The following is a 14,341-nucleotide window of genomic DNA, read 5'->3' as shown; positions in this document are numbered from 1 at the left end:
GGGAGGAGCTGGAAGACAGTGGTTTGACTGCCTTTTGGGAGACCGCAGTGGAGCTTTGCAGAGCTGAGTGGGGCCATTTTTGGGCAATGCTGGGATTGCTCAGCCCTGAGCAGTCACGCTGTGGGGCCAGCAAGGCAGGGGGGACAAGGGACAGCACAGAAGAGAGCAAGCCAAAGGCATCGGCAAGAAGTGCCCCAAGGACTGGCCTGCGATGAAGAGCCTTGCAAGGGTAGAAGATGTGTACCAGCCCTGAGGCATAGTGGCCCTTACCTGTGGGCTTCCAGTTTCCCATGTTAGTGCTGTCCGGAGGATTTTAAATTTGGGGGATTATTTTCAGATTAACTTGCTGAAGAGTTTGTGGCCCTTGTCAGGAAGTTGGAACTTCCAAAGTAAGACCAGCAAGACAAATAACAGGGAGGGGAGTGAGAGCCACCCTTTTTATCACAGCCTAAAATAGATGCATGAGAGCTGGCAAAAGCTTAAAACAGGCTGAGACTGCAAACATCGCTGGCTGCAACAAGCAGAAAGATTATGCCCAACTTTGTGAGGATGCAAAATCTTGTAAGTTTCAAGTGAGAGGTTAGGACCTCGGTACATCTTTATTTGCACAGAGACATGTGGGAGACTTGCACCAGCATGTGCAGGGAGGAGCTGCTGCGAGGCAGCACTCTGCTGGCATCCCAGGACTGGGGAGGATGGAGGTTACCAGAGAAGCTTTAACATCAGGGCTTCACCAGCTACGATACTACATCTCTGGGCTGATCTCCACATCACCTTTTCAGGTAGTTCCCCAAAAATATGTGATGTTTTGTTCCTAGTGCAGCCTGGAGCCCAGCTTATGTTTTGTCTCCCCTATAACTCTCCTTCTAAACCATCTTGCTGCAGCTCTGCCTCCTAAAGCTTTATTAAACAAACCTTTGCTCTGTAAGGCTGGGAGACACAGGGAGCCCAGGGATGCTGATAACCCAGTGGCGTGCAGCTCCTGTGAGACAGCTGCCCATCTACAAGGGGTACACAGGCAGGGGAAGGATGGGGGATTTGGGAGCACCGGGGCTGGGGCACGTTTGGTTCCTGTCCATGGAGGCTCAGCATGGGGTTGTTCTGCTCCCCGCTGGCTTTGGGGCTGGGGTCTGCCCCAGACCCTTTTCAAGGGAGCCAGTCCCCTCCTACAGCCCCGCTCTGCAGCGCTTGGGCAACATGGGGGTCTGTTGATGTAGCTGACCTTGTCGAGGTGCTCAGGAGACATGTCTGCTGCAGCCAGGGAGGGCTGACAGGAACTACTGGTGTAAGCCTCCAAAAAAGGCACAACTGGGAGCAACACAGAGGGGGAACAGGCAGACAGTGGCTGGTCCCCTTGGGAGGGAGCATGGGTGGTGGCCATGAGCCCCAAGGTCAGGAGCCCCGCTCTCCTGCTCAGGGCAGCAGGCCTCCACCCTGACCCTCACGTCACCATCGGGTGCGATGTCCTGCTGGAAGTCCCTGCCACCCTGGGATGAGGAGGGTCCTGGGGGGTCCCAGGACTCTCCCCTCTGGCAGAGACATGCAGGGGGGAGGGAAGGGAATGGGTCCTCCCCTGGGCACATGATGCCTGCAGCAGCTGTGAGCGTGCCAGGGCTCATCATGTTCCTTTTGCTGGTGAAGGCTCAGTGAAACATGCCCAGGAGCTGGAGGGAGCCCCAGACACCTGGAGATGGAGCTTCCAAACTTCCCATGCTGGTGGTGCCTTCCCCTGCTCCTGTTCTGCCCCAGCTGATCCTCTGTGCCGCAGCGGGACAGCCACATCCCTCCCAGGCACCTGCGTCCTTGCTGTCCACCCCGACATTCCATGCCATGGGAGGAGCAGAGGGTGAGGCCGCACACAGCACGAGGGGGCTCAGGCAATGCAGGGGGAGAAGCGACATAGGGTGGATGTGCAAGGCAGGCACCCGGTCCCCCCCAGCTCTGGGCAGAGCTGCCTGAAAACTCTCAGTGCCAAGCAGCAGCCAAAGAGGTGACGCCAGACACCAGGGACTGTTAGGAAAAGCCACTGGGTGGGAGTTTGTTTGAATTTTTCTTAACCCTAATCACCACTCTTGACAAACATTTTTATTCATTAACATCCTTGGGTTTATGTAACTTCCTTTTTAAAGGTTTAATACTACCGCGGTGAAAGTTTTACTGTTAAAAACAATACAGAAACCATCACGTACGTCCCTCGAGCGCTGCACACAGTTCTCCTTAGCCTCAGAGCACAACCAGCCAGGCTGAAATGGCACGCAGGGTTGGCAAGAGCCTGCACGGACCAGGACAGGCCACCGAAGCTAGGGTGCCACGTGGCCCATGCAGATCCTGACCCAGGAAGGGGAGCAGCAGGTCCCCTTCATCCATGAGGCAGCCAAGGAAGAGCTTCATGGGTCATTGTTGAGGCAGAGTCCGTGTAGGCTGTGCCCCAGGACACTGTGGATGCCAGAAGTGGAATGGGGTCCAAAAGGGATCCAGCAAGCTCCTGGAGGATATGCCCAGCTGCATAGGTGCAACTTGCCCAGTCCATGCCACGTTGCGTGGTGGCAGCATGGAGATTCACATTGCCTCAACAACCACCACTGGCTTTCCCTGCCAGGGTACCGCTGCCACAGGACCTGCCCTGTCCCCATGTCCTTGTGCCAGCCCCAGGCAGCACCAGCATTATGGCTCTGAGGGACCCTGCCCTGGCTACATGCTACCATGTCAGATATGGGCAGGAGCTGCCTTGGACCCCAACACCTGCTACGTTAGGCCCCACTCTTCTTCCTCAGTGCAGGATAAACCACAGGTCACCTCATTTGATGGTAACGCTGAATCCTTTGCACATCTTGCCCTCTAGCTGTTTGCCTGGAGCTTTCAATAACCCTTGATTTCGTGTTAAACCCGTGCCAGGGGTGCCCCATGAGCGTGCTGGTGCCCAACTCGCCCTTAGGGTTTCCACCAATGTGCGCTGCTCCAGGGTACAGCTTGCACAGAGCAGCACAGGATGCACTTGGCAGCCAGCCCCAGCCCCCCCCCCCCGCAGCACAGGCAGGAAAGGGGAGAGGAAAAGCCCCAGGGGCACTGCTTAGGGCACGCAGAAGTGAGGGCTGGGGCTGCCCCCCACACCTGGGCACAGACCTGACTGAGCGGGGAAAGCAGGAAACAGCAGCACCCACAGCCATCTCAGTGAGGGCCACCAGTCACCTACAAACCCTAGGATGTTCCCGGTAAGAGACAGGCCCCCAGGCCAGCCTGTCCCCATGCTGGGTGAATGAGCCTTGGTGGGGTGTTTGCTGGGTGGGAAGGCCCACGGCCTGCCTGCCCCCCCACTGCCCTAACCTTACATCAGCCCAGTGAGGGAGAAGGAAAGCCACAGGACAGTGAGCCAGACACTCGGACTGGGGTGAGAACAAGATGGGCATGGTAAACGGGGAGAGGTACCAGCACCACGCCATGGTGTAGAGGAGAAGGGCAGTTCCCTCCAAGGTCTCCCAGTACCCCCCTGAGCTCCAGCACATGGGTAACCCCCAGCCTGGGGAGCAGCTCGCTCCTGACCTGCTGGTTGCCCATCTCCAGCATCACACCACAGGTAGCCCCTTGGCTGCTGCAGGAGTTGGTGCTGGGGACAAGCCCTGGGCCACCACAGGATGCCCTCCTCCAGTCTGGGTGGGTGCCCATGGGGAAGAGCCCTGCCTGCAGTTGCTAGAAAGCAGACAGGAGTGTTCACAGTGCCAGCTCCTGCATCTGACCACCAGGTTTTATTGAGCAGGGCAAGGCTGGGATGTGGCTGTGAGTATGAGGAGCCCTGGCAACCCAAATTCCCTCCCCTTCCCCACCAGGCAAGCTCCCTGGCACCCTCATGGGCTAACCTGTGCCAAGGCTGGGACAGACACAGCCTTGCAGCCTTGCCTGCCCCAGGTTTCCTTCCTCCCCAGCTGCAGGGCACTGGCAGAACGCAGCAGTTTTGCAGCTGCAGCCCTCCGAGCTGCATCCACCACTCGCCCCCCACATCATGCTGTCCCCAGCCAGCTCCAGCAGCACATCCACCAGCTCCGCTCCTCATTGCCCCCAGGACGCCATCGAACACCAACACGCTGCTTGAGCTCCTCATCTTCAGCCCTGGGCCTGGTCATGGGTCCTCTTGTCCTGCTGCCGCCGATGGTGCAGACAGGGCAAGGGAGTCCTCAGTTCCAGGCTGCGTTCCCACCAGGGCCAAGCAAGAGTCCAGTCAGCTCTCCCCTGCTGGAGTCCTGTTCCCTACCACTGCTTGGAGGGGCACAGCTCCACAAGCCCCCCATGCTTGGGGGGGGGGGTGGGGGGTGCTCAAACACAGCTGGCTCAAACCCAGGCAGCAGGAGCAAGGCCGGGAGCAGAGCGGAGGCTACCTGCGTGGCGTGCCACATCTGCAAAGAGAGCATGGCACAGAGTGAGCACCACCGGGACTGGGGGGGACACTAGGACCCCCAGGCTAACCTGCTCTGCCCCAGGTCCCCCCTCTCTGCCTGGCCCCTCCAGCACCGAACCGCAGGGGTAGGGACCACAGGCAGCCTTTTCACAGGGAGAAGTGAGGGCAATGGGGCTGTAGGTGCTGGCTGAACACCGAAGAGCGGGCTTCAGCCAAAACGGGGAAATGCAACAGGGAAGTGCCAGCCACAGGCACCATACCCCAAAACTCTCCACAGTAGGAGTCCAGCCTGCCCTGTTACAGCAAGCTGTTTGAGAGTCAGCTAAATATAAAGAGGGAAAGGGTAGAGTAACCCAAACAACAACCAGCCAAGGACATCAGGAAGGACAGAGCAGGCAGCAAGATGAGGCTGAAAGTGGAAATTCATGGATCCAGAAAACCCTGGGACTGCACTATCCCCTCTGCCCTGCTTTCTCCTGTTCTGCTCTGCACAAACCTCTCACTGCTCACAGTGTCAGTAAAGACATAAAGGCTTAATGAAGCTGCTCATCCCAAAGAAATAAACCCAGAAGACACCACCCATACCTGTCCCTGCTCACTTACAGTTCACAGTCTTTACGTCTCTTCTTGTCTTGTCTTCTCTTACCTCGGCCCTTGGACCTCCTCCTTCAAAAGAAAAGCACCACAAGAGAGGCTGATGTGTGGGAGATGAGACCCACAATCCCAGCCGGTAACACCACCCCTGACATCACTTACCTTCCCAACCTCATCAGGTCCTGCCGGGGCCTGCAGGGTGGGAAAAGGACAGAGTGAAGCAGTTACTGCAGCAATGGTGTCTCCTGAGCCGCTGGAGGTGGTTTATTGAGATGCCCCAGTGTACAGCACAATCTACCTGTTACTATTCATGCTTAAAACAGACCCAATACAACCTCTCCACATTATCAACTCCTCAGCCAGGAGCTGACTGCAGTAGGCAGGGAGAAGGCAGAGACAGCAAAGGGGCAGGGGATGGTCAGCTTTGGTGACTCCCCTTGGGGATGTGACGTTTTGCCCATGAGGCCAGGAAGCACAGGTTCAGTTTCAGGTGCTCTCAGTGACAGCTTTCATAGCTCAGCTGGTTAAACAAGATGCAACGTCCTGAGTAACACGTGGGATTTGCTGCAACGTCTCAGTAGTGGTTCTCAGACAACAGCCACAACATACTTGGCTTAAGCATCCCCTATAGGGGCCAAGGCTGGGACATTCACCACGCCTACACTACACTTCAAAGGGGAGCAATGTAAAGGTGTGCAAGGCAGCTTAGGGAGAAGCTGAAAGGTGCTGCAGAAGCAAGAAGTTTACACAGATTCAAAGGCAACCTGCACAAGTGCTCACAGGAGATCCCCTGGGAGTTACCCTAGGTAGGAAAACCACAACAGGCTCAGGAAATTCCCTACATGGAAAATAGCTGGAAGCGGAGGGGGGAGAAATAACACGTGCTTCTTCCCGCTCCCTCTTCTGCATCCACCGAGAGATACTCCAGAGATGGCAGAGCTGGATGGGCCTTGGGTCTGTTCCAGCACCGCCTCTCTTAAAACTGCAGGGGAATACCGACTCAGGCTCTTCTTCCAGGCAAGCATCACATCTAACGGTTGCCCAGCAGGACACTCAGTCCCCAGTTTTTGCAATACTAAATCACCCAGGGGTCATGATGGAGAGCAAACGCCAGGACCCCCCATGCAGACAGTGCTGGAGAAGCTCTGTGGTGGGGACCAGCTGCGGGCAGCAGCGGAGCTGCTCCCCACTCCCACAGCACTGCAGCCCCCAGGCAGAGACCCCATCCTGCCCGAGCTCTCACCACTTCTGGGACACAGTGAGCACCCCGAGAGGTTAGCTATGTGCCAGGAGTCTGCGGCAGGTTGGTGCTGCGCATCCATCCCAGGCCAGCACTGTGTATCCATGCCAGCCTGGCACTGCACGTTTTAAGCTTTCATTTGTTGGCCTGGATGTAAACCACAGCTCCCCAGCCCTGGATGGGGCAGCCTCTCTTAAATGGAGGCCCAAGGCCCAGTCCTTCAGCTTTCTCTTTGGGCCACAGTCACACTCAGGTATACCAAGCCATGGAGCTCCCTGCTGAGCCACCACCTTGGGCATGCTGTCCCACACCAAACACCTGCCTCAGAGGCACCAGTCTTGCTCCGTTACCCACAGGCAACTCTTCTGGCCAGAGGAGCACACGCCAGGCATGCCAAGGCAGCTGCAGGGATGGGGGACACAGACATCCCTGCTCACGGAGCCGGGGTGCCGCAGCAGCTCCAGCCCTGCAGACAGCGCGTGGTTCGTGACCTGGCCACACAATGCTACGCACCCCCATGGCTGCCAGGAGCAGGCTGCAGAGGCACAGTGCAGCCTGCAGCTGAGCAAGGGCCATAAGCACCGGCAAACTCCAGTGCAGAGACAGTGAAGGTGTCCCAGCATGGCTGGGGTGCCCCCAGAGCATCCTTGTCCCACACGCAGGGCGAGCTGGCAGGGTCCCTCTTGCTGGAGGGGCACAGGGTTGCAAAATGAGCCTGGGGGTCCCTACCTGCACTCGCACTGCCTGTGCTCGGTGAACGCCATCTCCACGTAGGGTGCCTCCCCATTTGGCTTTATCTTCAGGAGCTGAAAGAGGAGCAAAGGTTACTTCCCAGCCCGCTGCAGGAGGGGGCTGGAAGGGCTCCGGCAGCACTGCCTCACCACCCCAGCCTCTCGGGCAGATGCATGTCTAACCTGTTCCTCGAGACCTCCAGCAGCGGAGACTCCACCTCCGCATGCAGGCAGCACCGGCCAGGCCTGGCCACCCCAGCAGCTTGGGAGGCTCTGCTAGTACCGCCCCATGTCTTCAGGGCTGTAATTTAAGTCCCGTGGTCTTGGGATTTCCCAGCCTTAGAGGAGATTTTTCTGTCTCTGCCTTTGTGGAGAGCTTTCACGTATTTGACCACTTCGCACATCTCCCTTCTCTGATGGAAATATCCCCCTACTCATGTTTTCCAGACCATTCCCGTTGCTGCTGCCTCCTCCTGGCCCCCTTTCCCGCAGCACTGAGCCTGGAGTCAGTACCATGGTGCTACTCCAGCACAGGGGTGCAGGATTTCCCCTGTGACATGTCAGTCCACAAACCAGCCTGGAGTTCGGGTTGGACATCCAGGGGCTTCACAGGGTATGTTCATCATCGGTGTGATCCACGCTAGCCCGCACAGAAGTGCCCGGCATTGCCACCCCGCACACAGCAGAGGGATCCCTCCTGTTGAGGGAGAGCTGTGCTTGGGGAATTGCCTCCCATTCATGTCAGGCTCTTGCTCCACCTCAGTCAAGATTTTCTGGAGACTCCCACCCTGCCTTCCAACACACTTTCAACTCCCGAGGGACCAAAATCACTGGTGATTCATTGCAGGCACTCTCTAGCCTATCACCCATGGCAAAGCAGAGCTTTTCCCTTCTCCCTGCAGCAGCAGCGGCTTGATCTACAGCAGCACAGCACAAGGGCTGCAGTGTGAGGACAACAGCTGCCTGGTGCATGGGGAAGACCTGACTGGCGTCTTGTTCGCAGTCTGGGATCTCCCACGCTGCTTCACAGAGCTTCCACAGTGGCAAATGGAAATGCGGCTGGCACAGCCCTTCACACTCACCATGCCCGCAGCACACATTCACTGTCAGTACCATCGCAGGCATCTCCTGACACACGAGAGCCTCACTTCTCCCTGTGATTCAGGGGCAGTGCCTGCTTTGCCCCAGCAAACAGTCACAGGCAACTGGGACACCCTGAGCCCCAGCGCAGGACAGGGGAGGTCTGGAAAGGCGACAGCAGTCAGCAAGATGGACCACATAGAGAGGAGGGGGCAGGGAAGCAGGGAGCGAGGCCAGTACTACCAGAGGTGTCGCCTGGACTCAGGGACAAGCCCAAAGAGCAGGCAGAGGGACCCTCCTGCTTTGGCATGCATTTGAGCAGTTGTGAGTAAGCCCACTCCCCTGTTAGCCGTACTGCTACGATGTCTGAAAAATGCGAAGCTGCAAGTTCGCCCTCCCGGTGCTTGGCGAGGAGCCCACTACCTCCCCAGCACAGCCACGGCCCCACAGCAGCAGCGCTTACCTGCATTGTGACCGTGCTTGTCTCCACCGGGACGCAGCGGAGACCCTCGTCCCCACAGCAGCCTCCGCAGCGCTGCAGGGAGACGCAGGAGGGTCTGAAAATGTACTCCACCTCGTTGGGGAACTCGGTAATGACATCCACCAGCTGCTCCAGAGGCCGGCAGAAACTACGATTCCAGATCTCCCGAAAGGTCAGGACTGCAAGAAAGGGGGGTGGGGGCTATAAGGAGGCACCCCGGAGAGGCTGAGCCCAGCCGACCCACTGCCAGGGCAGGTGCAGCAGCCGCCGTGGGGTCCTGCATCTGTCACGGAGGCAGAGGGATGCAGAGGACCCCCTTGTGCCCCCAGTAAGCCCATCACCGCGCCGGTGCGGGGGCTCAAACAGTCACCACATCCACCCCGATGGGCTCTTCCTCCGCCTGCCCGGCGGCCCCTCTCCTGCTCGGGCACCCCGCCTCCCCCCGCACCCCGCCGCGGCGGGGCTCCCCCGGCTCCCCCGCCCTCCCTCGGCGGGCGCAGAAGCCCAGCCCCGCAAGCGCAGCAGACAACCGTCCCCTCGGGTTTCCCACCGGGGCGAGCAGAGGGGAGCCGAAGGGGAGTACTCCTGCCCGGGACCCCGCAGCCCGGCACCGGAGGGGCGGCAAGCCCGGGCCAGGGCTGCGCTCCGCTCCGGCCCGCGGCGGTGCCCGGTGCCGCAAGCGCCCGGGGCGGGCTGGGGGGAACAGGCTGCTCCGAGCCCCAGCCCCGCCGCGGCATCGCCACGGGACTCCGGGGAGGATAACGGCCCGGGGGGTACCAAGTCCCCCCCCCCCCCGCGGCCCTGCGCGCAGCCCTCCCCGGGCTGCCGCCCCCTCCCAGCCGGGGCACCGGCGGCCGCCCGCTGCCAACTCACCGGGCGGCTCCGCGCTGGCGGTCCCCCGCGCCTCCGGGGCCTGCAGGGAGGGAAAGGCGGGCGCTGGCGGGGGCGGCACGGGGGGACCCGCCGCCGTGCCCCTCGCCACCCAGCGCCGGGAGGAGCTGCCCCGGCGGCCACCGCCACCCCGGGCGGCGGCACCGGCGGGGCCGGGCTGCCCCCGCTCCGACCCCCCTCCCGCCCCCCGGTTCTCACCGGGGCGGGCGGCGCCCCCAGCGCCCCGGCCACCAGCAGCCGCAGGAAGGCGCCGAGCAGCCGCATCGCCGCTCCCGCGGCCCCGGCACCGACTCGGCGCCGCCGCTACCGCCCCGCCGCCCCCGGCATGCCGCCCCGCCGGGCCCCCGGCCCCGCCGTGCCGCCTCCGCCGCCGCCGCCGCCGGGCCATGGGAGCGCGCCCCGCTCCGCCGCCGTATTTCACCGCCACCGCCCCGCCCCGCCCCCGCCCGCCCCGGCCCCGCCGCGGGGCGGGAGCAGGTGCCCGGCCCCGGCGGCCGCGGGGACGGCCGATGCCCCCGGGCGCGGCGGAGCCCCCCGGCTCCAGCTACCGGCACCGGCCGTTTCCCCATCGGGCTGCCCCGGGGCTTCTGGGGACCGGCCCGTGCAGAGCGGGAGCGGGAAGCACCGGGGCTGGGTCGGGGCTCCTGGGCTCGTTGGGCTCCCCCGGGTCCTGTCCACCTCTCCCAGGGTCGGCGTGCGCTGCCCGGTGCCCGTCCGGCCACCCCGTGCCCGCCCGGCCGCTCCGTGCCCACCCAGAAGCCCCTTTCCCATCCATCCACCCCGTTCCCCTGCCGTTGCCCTGTCCCCACCCGGGCACTCCAGGCATGTCCACCCACCCGGGCACCCCAGGCCCGTCCACCCACCCTGTTTCCCTCAAGCTGCCCCACAACTGCCCAGCCAGCCCCTGCTGCCGGAGCCCTGGCAGGCGTTTCCAGCCCCCTCGGCCTCAGGGACGCATTCCACTCCTGCCCACCATGGGGAGGGGGTCCCGCCAGCTTGGGAAAGAAGGGGGCACAGTGGTTCCCTGGAGCAGGTCTGGGGCCAAACCCTGCTGCCAAGGGCAAACCCAAAGGAGATCTGTGGCCTTTTCTGTTCTATTTTTAAGGCCCAGAGGCCAGGGAAGCTGGAGCCATGGGAGGTGGGAAGGGAAGAGATGCCAGCGGGCAACACGATCCCCCATGGGCCACAGGTCCCAGGGAAATAACAGGCTCTGTGTCCCTGCCAGGGTTCACGTTTCTGTCCTCCTGGGAGAGCAGGGAGGCTGCTCCGGGGCTTCCCTGCCCACCTCTGTGTGAGGTCCGTCCCTGCCGCATGAGGATGCTGGTGGCTTGTCCCCAGTCCCGTGGGGTCTGTCCCCAGGGGATGTGGGACAGGCCAGCTGTCTGTCCCCTGGCCATGCAGGCGGCAGTGGCTAAGGTGGCAGCGGCTCAGGCGGCAGCAGGAGCTGGTCTCTGGCGGGAGCTGCCAGGCATTGGTACCGCTGAGTGTGCGAGAAAGCTGCTGGAGCAGGGCCTGGCAAATTAGCAGGGAGATGCTGCAGAGATAAGCGCACAGAAATCCCGGCCCCCGGGTGCACTGCAGTTCATCACTCAGCAGCACAGCACAGCGGCTGCCGGGGGCTGCCACGGTGGCGTTCGGTGCCTGTTCACTCTCTCACCCCTGGCAGGGCAGCGAGGAGCAGGTACCATCCCCACTGTGATGGCTGGAGCATGCCTGTGCTCTCCCTCTGCTACCCCACAGACCGTCCAGGGCCCAGGGGACCCCCCCACCTCCCCAGGGATGGTTTTGAGATGAGTGGTGAAGGGAGCGTTTCCTCCCACTGGAGAGGCCGGACCAGAGGCTGCCCTGAGCAGCAGCTGCTGCCAACTTGCTGGACAGACAGAATCCTGTTATTGCAAAGACCGTGACCACACGGGGCCTCACGCCTGTCCTTGCAGGAAGGTCCCTCGGGGCCACCTCTCAGACACAAGGCCCAGCCTCTGGCGCTGGAGCAAAGGGCTCTCCCCCAGGAGCCGTGTGGCTGGGGAGACCAGCCCTTAATTGCCGAGTGCAATCCTGTTCCTGGTCTGAAGCTATTTCCTCAGAGGCCTTGGGCAGAGTTTACATTCCTGGGATGAGCATCCCCTTTCTAGGAGGCACGGAGCAGAGACAGGAGCAGAGAAATAATATTTGGACACTGGTAACCTGTGACCAGCAACATCCTCCTGCAAATGGGACATCCAGCTGGCTGGGGCCATGGCCACTCACTTTCCCCTCCGCTGCGCTCCTTCCCCTGGGGACCAAGCCTACCCTTCCCCAGCTGCAGGACAGGGCTGGAGGTCGATGCTATAAATGCACCAGTGTGTCCCTCACACCGCCTCCCACTGGGCTCTGGGGAGCAGAGTTACGCACTTTGGGAACAAGGGACAGAGGAGGCTCAAGGGATCAGCCTGGGACATAAGGCAAATAAGAGTCATTTCCTTAAAGGGCAGATGCCTCCCCTGCAGTGAGCCCCATGCGACAGCCCCCAGGCTGAGAGCATCGCCTGGAATATGCCACCACCTGCCTATGCCACCTCCCTGCCTCGCTCACAGCGCTGGGGAGGGAGGCGGGTGGGGAATGATGGTGCATCCCTCTTGCAGATGAGCCCTGGCAGTCCAGCAGGGACGGCCAGCCCCAGCACCCGGCTGCAACCACGCTGTGGGGCAGCCCTGCTGAGGAACGGGCTCACCTCCATGCCTCTTACACCTTCTGGGTGACAGGCAAGAGCAGGGGCCTGGGCTGCCCGTGAGCACTGAAGGAGCCCAGCACAGGCAGCCGCTCTCCCCTGTGAAACCCCACCCTGCTCACCACAGGAGAGGTCCCTCTAAGTCCCCTTTTCCATAAAACAGTCCTATTTGAGCATCAAAATCCCCTCATGGGCATCTTCTCCCCTGCAAAATCCCACCTTCGGCATCTCGGATGAAAACAGCCCAACAAAAACTCATCCCTGTGTCACTCTTAATCCGACTGTGGCCAGGACCTCCTGTGTCACCACTGAAGCCCTTGGAGAACACCCCTGAAATCCTCAGGGCATTATTTTTGTGCTGCTGCTCTTTAGGACACCAGAATCAGCCTCATCAGGGCTGGAGGCTTCCGCTGGGGGAAGTGCCAAACCCCCCATGCTCCAGCGCCTGGCACAGCCACCCCCTCGGGCTGCTGCTGCCGCTCCTGCCCCGTGGGCAAGAGACCCCCAGAAACGACCTACATCTTGCACTGTGATGGGACTCCCAAGGTCAAAGCAGCACAAAGACGTAAGGCGCTGGGCTCCTCATGCCCACCCTTCATCCCAGGAAGCCCATGGTACACCCTCAGTGTTTCGTTCGACTGCTTTCCCCAGCCCTGTGATCCGGCTCTTAGACTCTCCTAAGGTCCCCTATCAGTGAGCATGGAGGACTTGGTTCACAGCTAACGCTGAGATAAACCAGCTCAATCTTCTGCAGGTTGTGTCTCCGCAGTGGGGACAGAAAGCAAAAAGGCAGAGGGCTGGAGACTGGCTGGTTGGAGCTCCATGTACCCGCATGTGAGAGCGGGACCTGGGATAGGCATGGTCTGGCAGGGGCTTCCCCAGCACCAGCGTCTCCGCACGGGGAAACCCAGGCCTCTCCGCCAGGAGGTTGCTGCTGATTTCTTCCGGGAAACACAAGGCTCTCCAGTGCCCTTGCAGGCAAGCGGGGCTGCACCAGTGACCCCTGGATGGTCAGCATCGCTCCTCAAGGAAACAACCTGCAAACAACCTGCCTGGGCACCCGGACCCTAAAGGACTCCCCAGAGCCATTCCGCAGCAGCTCCAACCCCGAGAGACGCTGGTGGCGGCACATCCCTCGCTCCTGGCAGCTGGTTCCCGTGGCGTCAGTGCCTCCTCCCAGCCCAGGTGCGCAGGGGGATGTGTTTGCCGAGGGGGAGGCTGACAATAGGGGGAAATGGGCTGTGCCGCGCACCCCGATGGTGGTGGCTCATGGCCCCGGCTGCTGCTGCCCATGGCAGGCGGAAGCGCCTGGCCTTAGTCAGCCCCGGCTGCACGTGGCAGGAACTCTGCTGTTTGTTTTGGTTCCTCAGGAGGGGAGTTCGGCCCCCCTGGGGACCCGCGGCCAAAATTGCCAGCACCTGACGGCCCAGCCCCATGCCTGGGGAGAGCAGGGCCTGTCCCCCCTGGGTCACAGCCACTGGGGCTGGCCCAGGTCAGACATGAGTTTCAGAGGGGCACAGGACAGGCACCAGGGCTGCCCGAGAGTGCCCAAGGCAGGAGACCCCAACGAGGGGAACCTGTGGCAAGCCTGGCTGCCGCTCCCAGGCACGGCTTAAATCCCCCACGGGAGCAGGGACAACGCCACCAAGGAGGAGGTCCCTGATATCACCAGACCCGAGCCCTGGGAAGTCATGGCCCTCAGCCAGCCAGTGCTCCAGGAACAGGTCGATGACTGACAGACTCAGTGCAGCTCAGCTTAACGCTTTGTCTTTCAGCATAAGCCTCGTTTAGTGCTGAGGCTGAGCCCGGGGTCGGGGACGGAGTCACCTTCCCACCGGGACAAAGCTGCGGGCAGGTGGCAAAGCGATGCCAGCAGCAGACGGGAGGGTTAATGATGACCAGCCATCTCCTAGCCCAGCCATCAGTCAGCTGTGCCCGGTGGGGAGGTGACAGAGAGCACACTCGGCCGCTGCAGCACTCGGTGGCCGGCCAGCCCTGTGCAGCAGGGACTGGCCGGACCATGGGTGTTTGCAGGAGAGCACAGCCCTGGAGCAGGGCGAGGCACCGGAGAGCCGAACCGCAGCCCCAAGCATACGTGGGCACCTACAGGTAAGCATTTTCGTCAGCAGCCTCTGCAGGGCGTGCAGCTCCTGTGCCAAAACAACAGCCCCTTGCGCAGGAGGTGCCCAGAGTCCGGAGCAGGAAGCGGAGATGCAGCACCCGCAGC

General features: G+C 61.5%; 1 protein-coding gene across 2 annotated transcripts; it reads right to left on the bottom strand.

The window, feature by feature from the left end:
* Positions 1 to 2,070: 2,070 nt before the first annotated feature.
* PGF (placental growth factor) lies at positions 2,071 to 9,800 on the bottom strand. Of its 2 annotated transcripts, XM_069783860.1 has the most exons (7): positions 9,606 to 9,793; positions 9,390 to 9,429; positions 8,499 to 8,695; positions 6,954 to 7,030; positions 5,147 to 5,176; positions 4,994 to 5,056; positions 2,071 to 4,388 (listed from the first exon to the last, which is right to left on the bottom strand). In XM_069783860.1, the coding sequence occupies exons 1-7, from the start codon at positions 9,669 to 9,671 to the stop codon at positions 4,367 to 4,369; spliced, it is 495 nt and encodes a 164-aa protein (XP_069639961.1). In that variant the 5' UTR covers positions 9,672 to 9,793; the 3' UTR covers positions 2,071 to 4,366. The 2 variants fall into 2 exon arrangements, with proteins under 2 accessions (XP_069639961.1, XP_069639960.1); XM_069783859.1 differs by lacking the exons at positions 2,071 to 4,388; positions 4,994 to 5,056; positions 5,147 to 5,176 and adding an exon at positions 5,183 to 5,966 and having other exon boundaries at positions 9,606 to 9,800.
* Positions 9,801 to 14,341: the final 4,541 nt, after the last annotated feature.

The sequence above is a fragment of the Haliaeetus albicilla genome, chromosome 5, assembly GCF_947461875.1.
Source record: "Haliaeetus albicilla chromosome 5, bHalAlb1.1, whole genome shotgun sequence".
Classification (NCBI taxonomy): domain Eukaryota; kingdom Metazoa; phylum Chordata; class Aves; order Accipitriformes; family Accipitridae; genus Haliaeetus; species Haliaeetus albicilla.
This window is presented reverse-complemented; position numbering and strand designations above follow the sequence as displayed.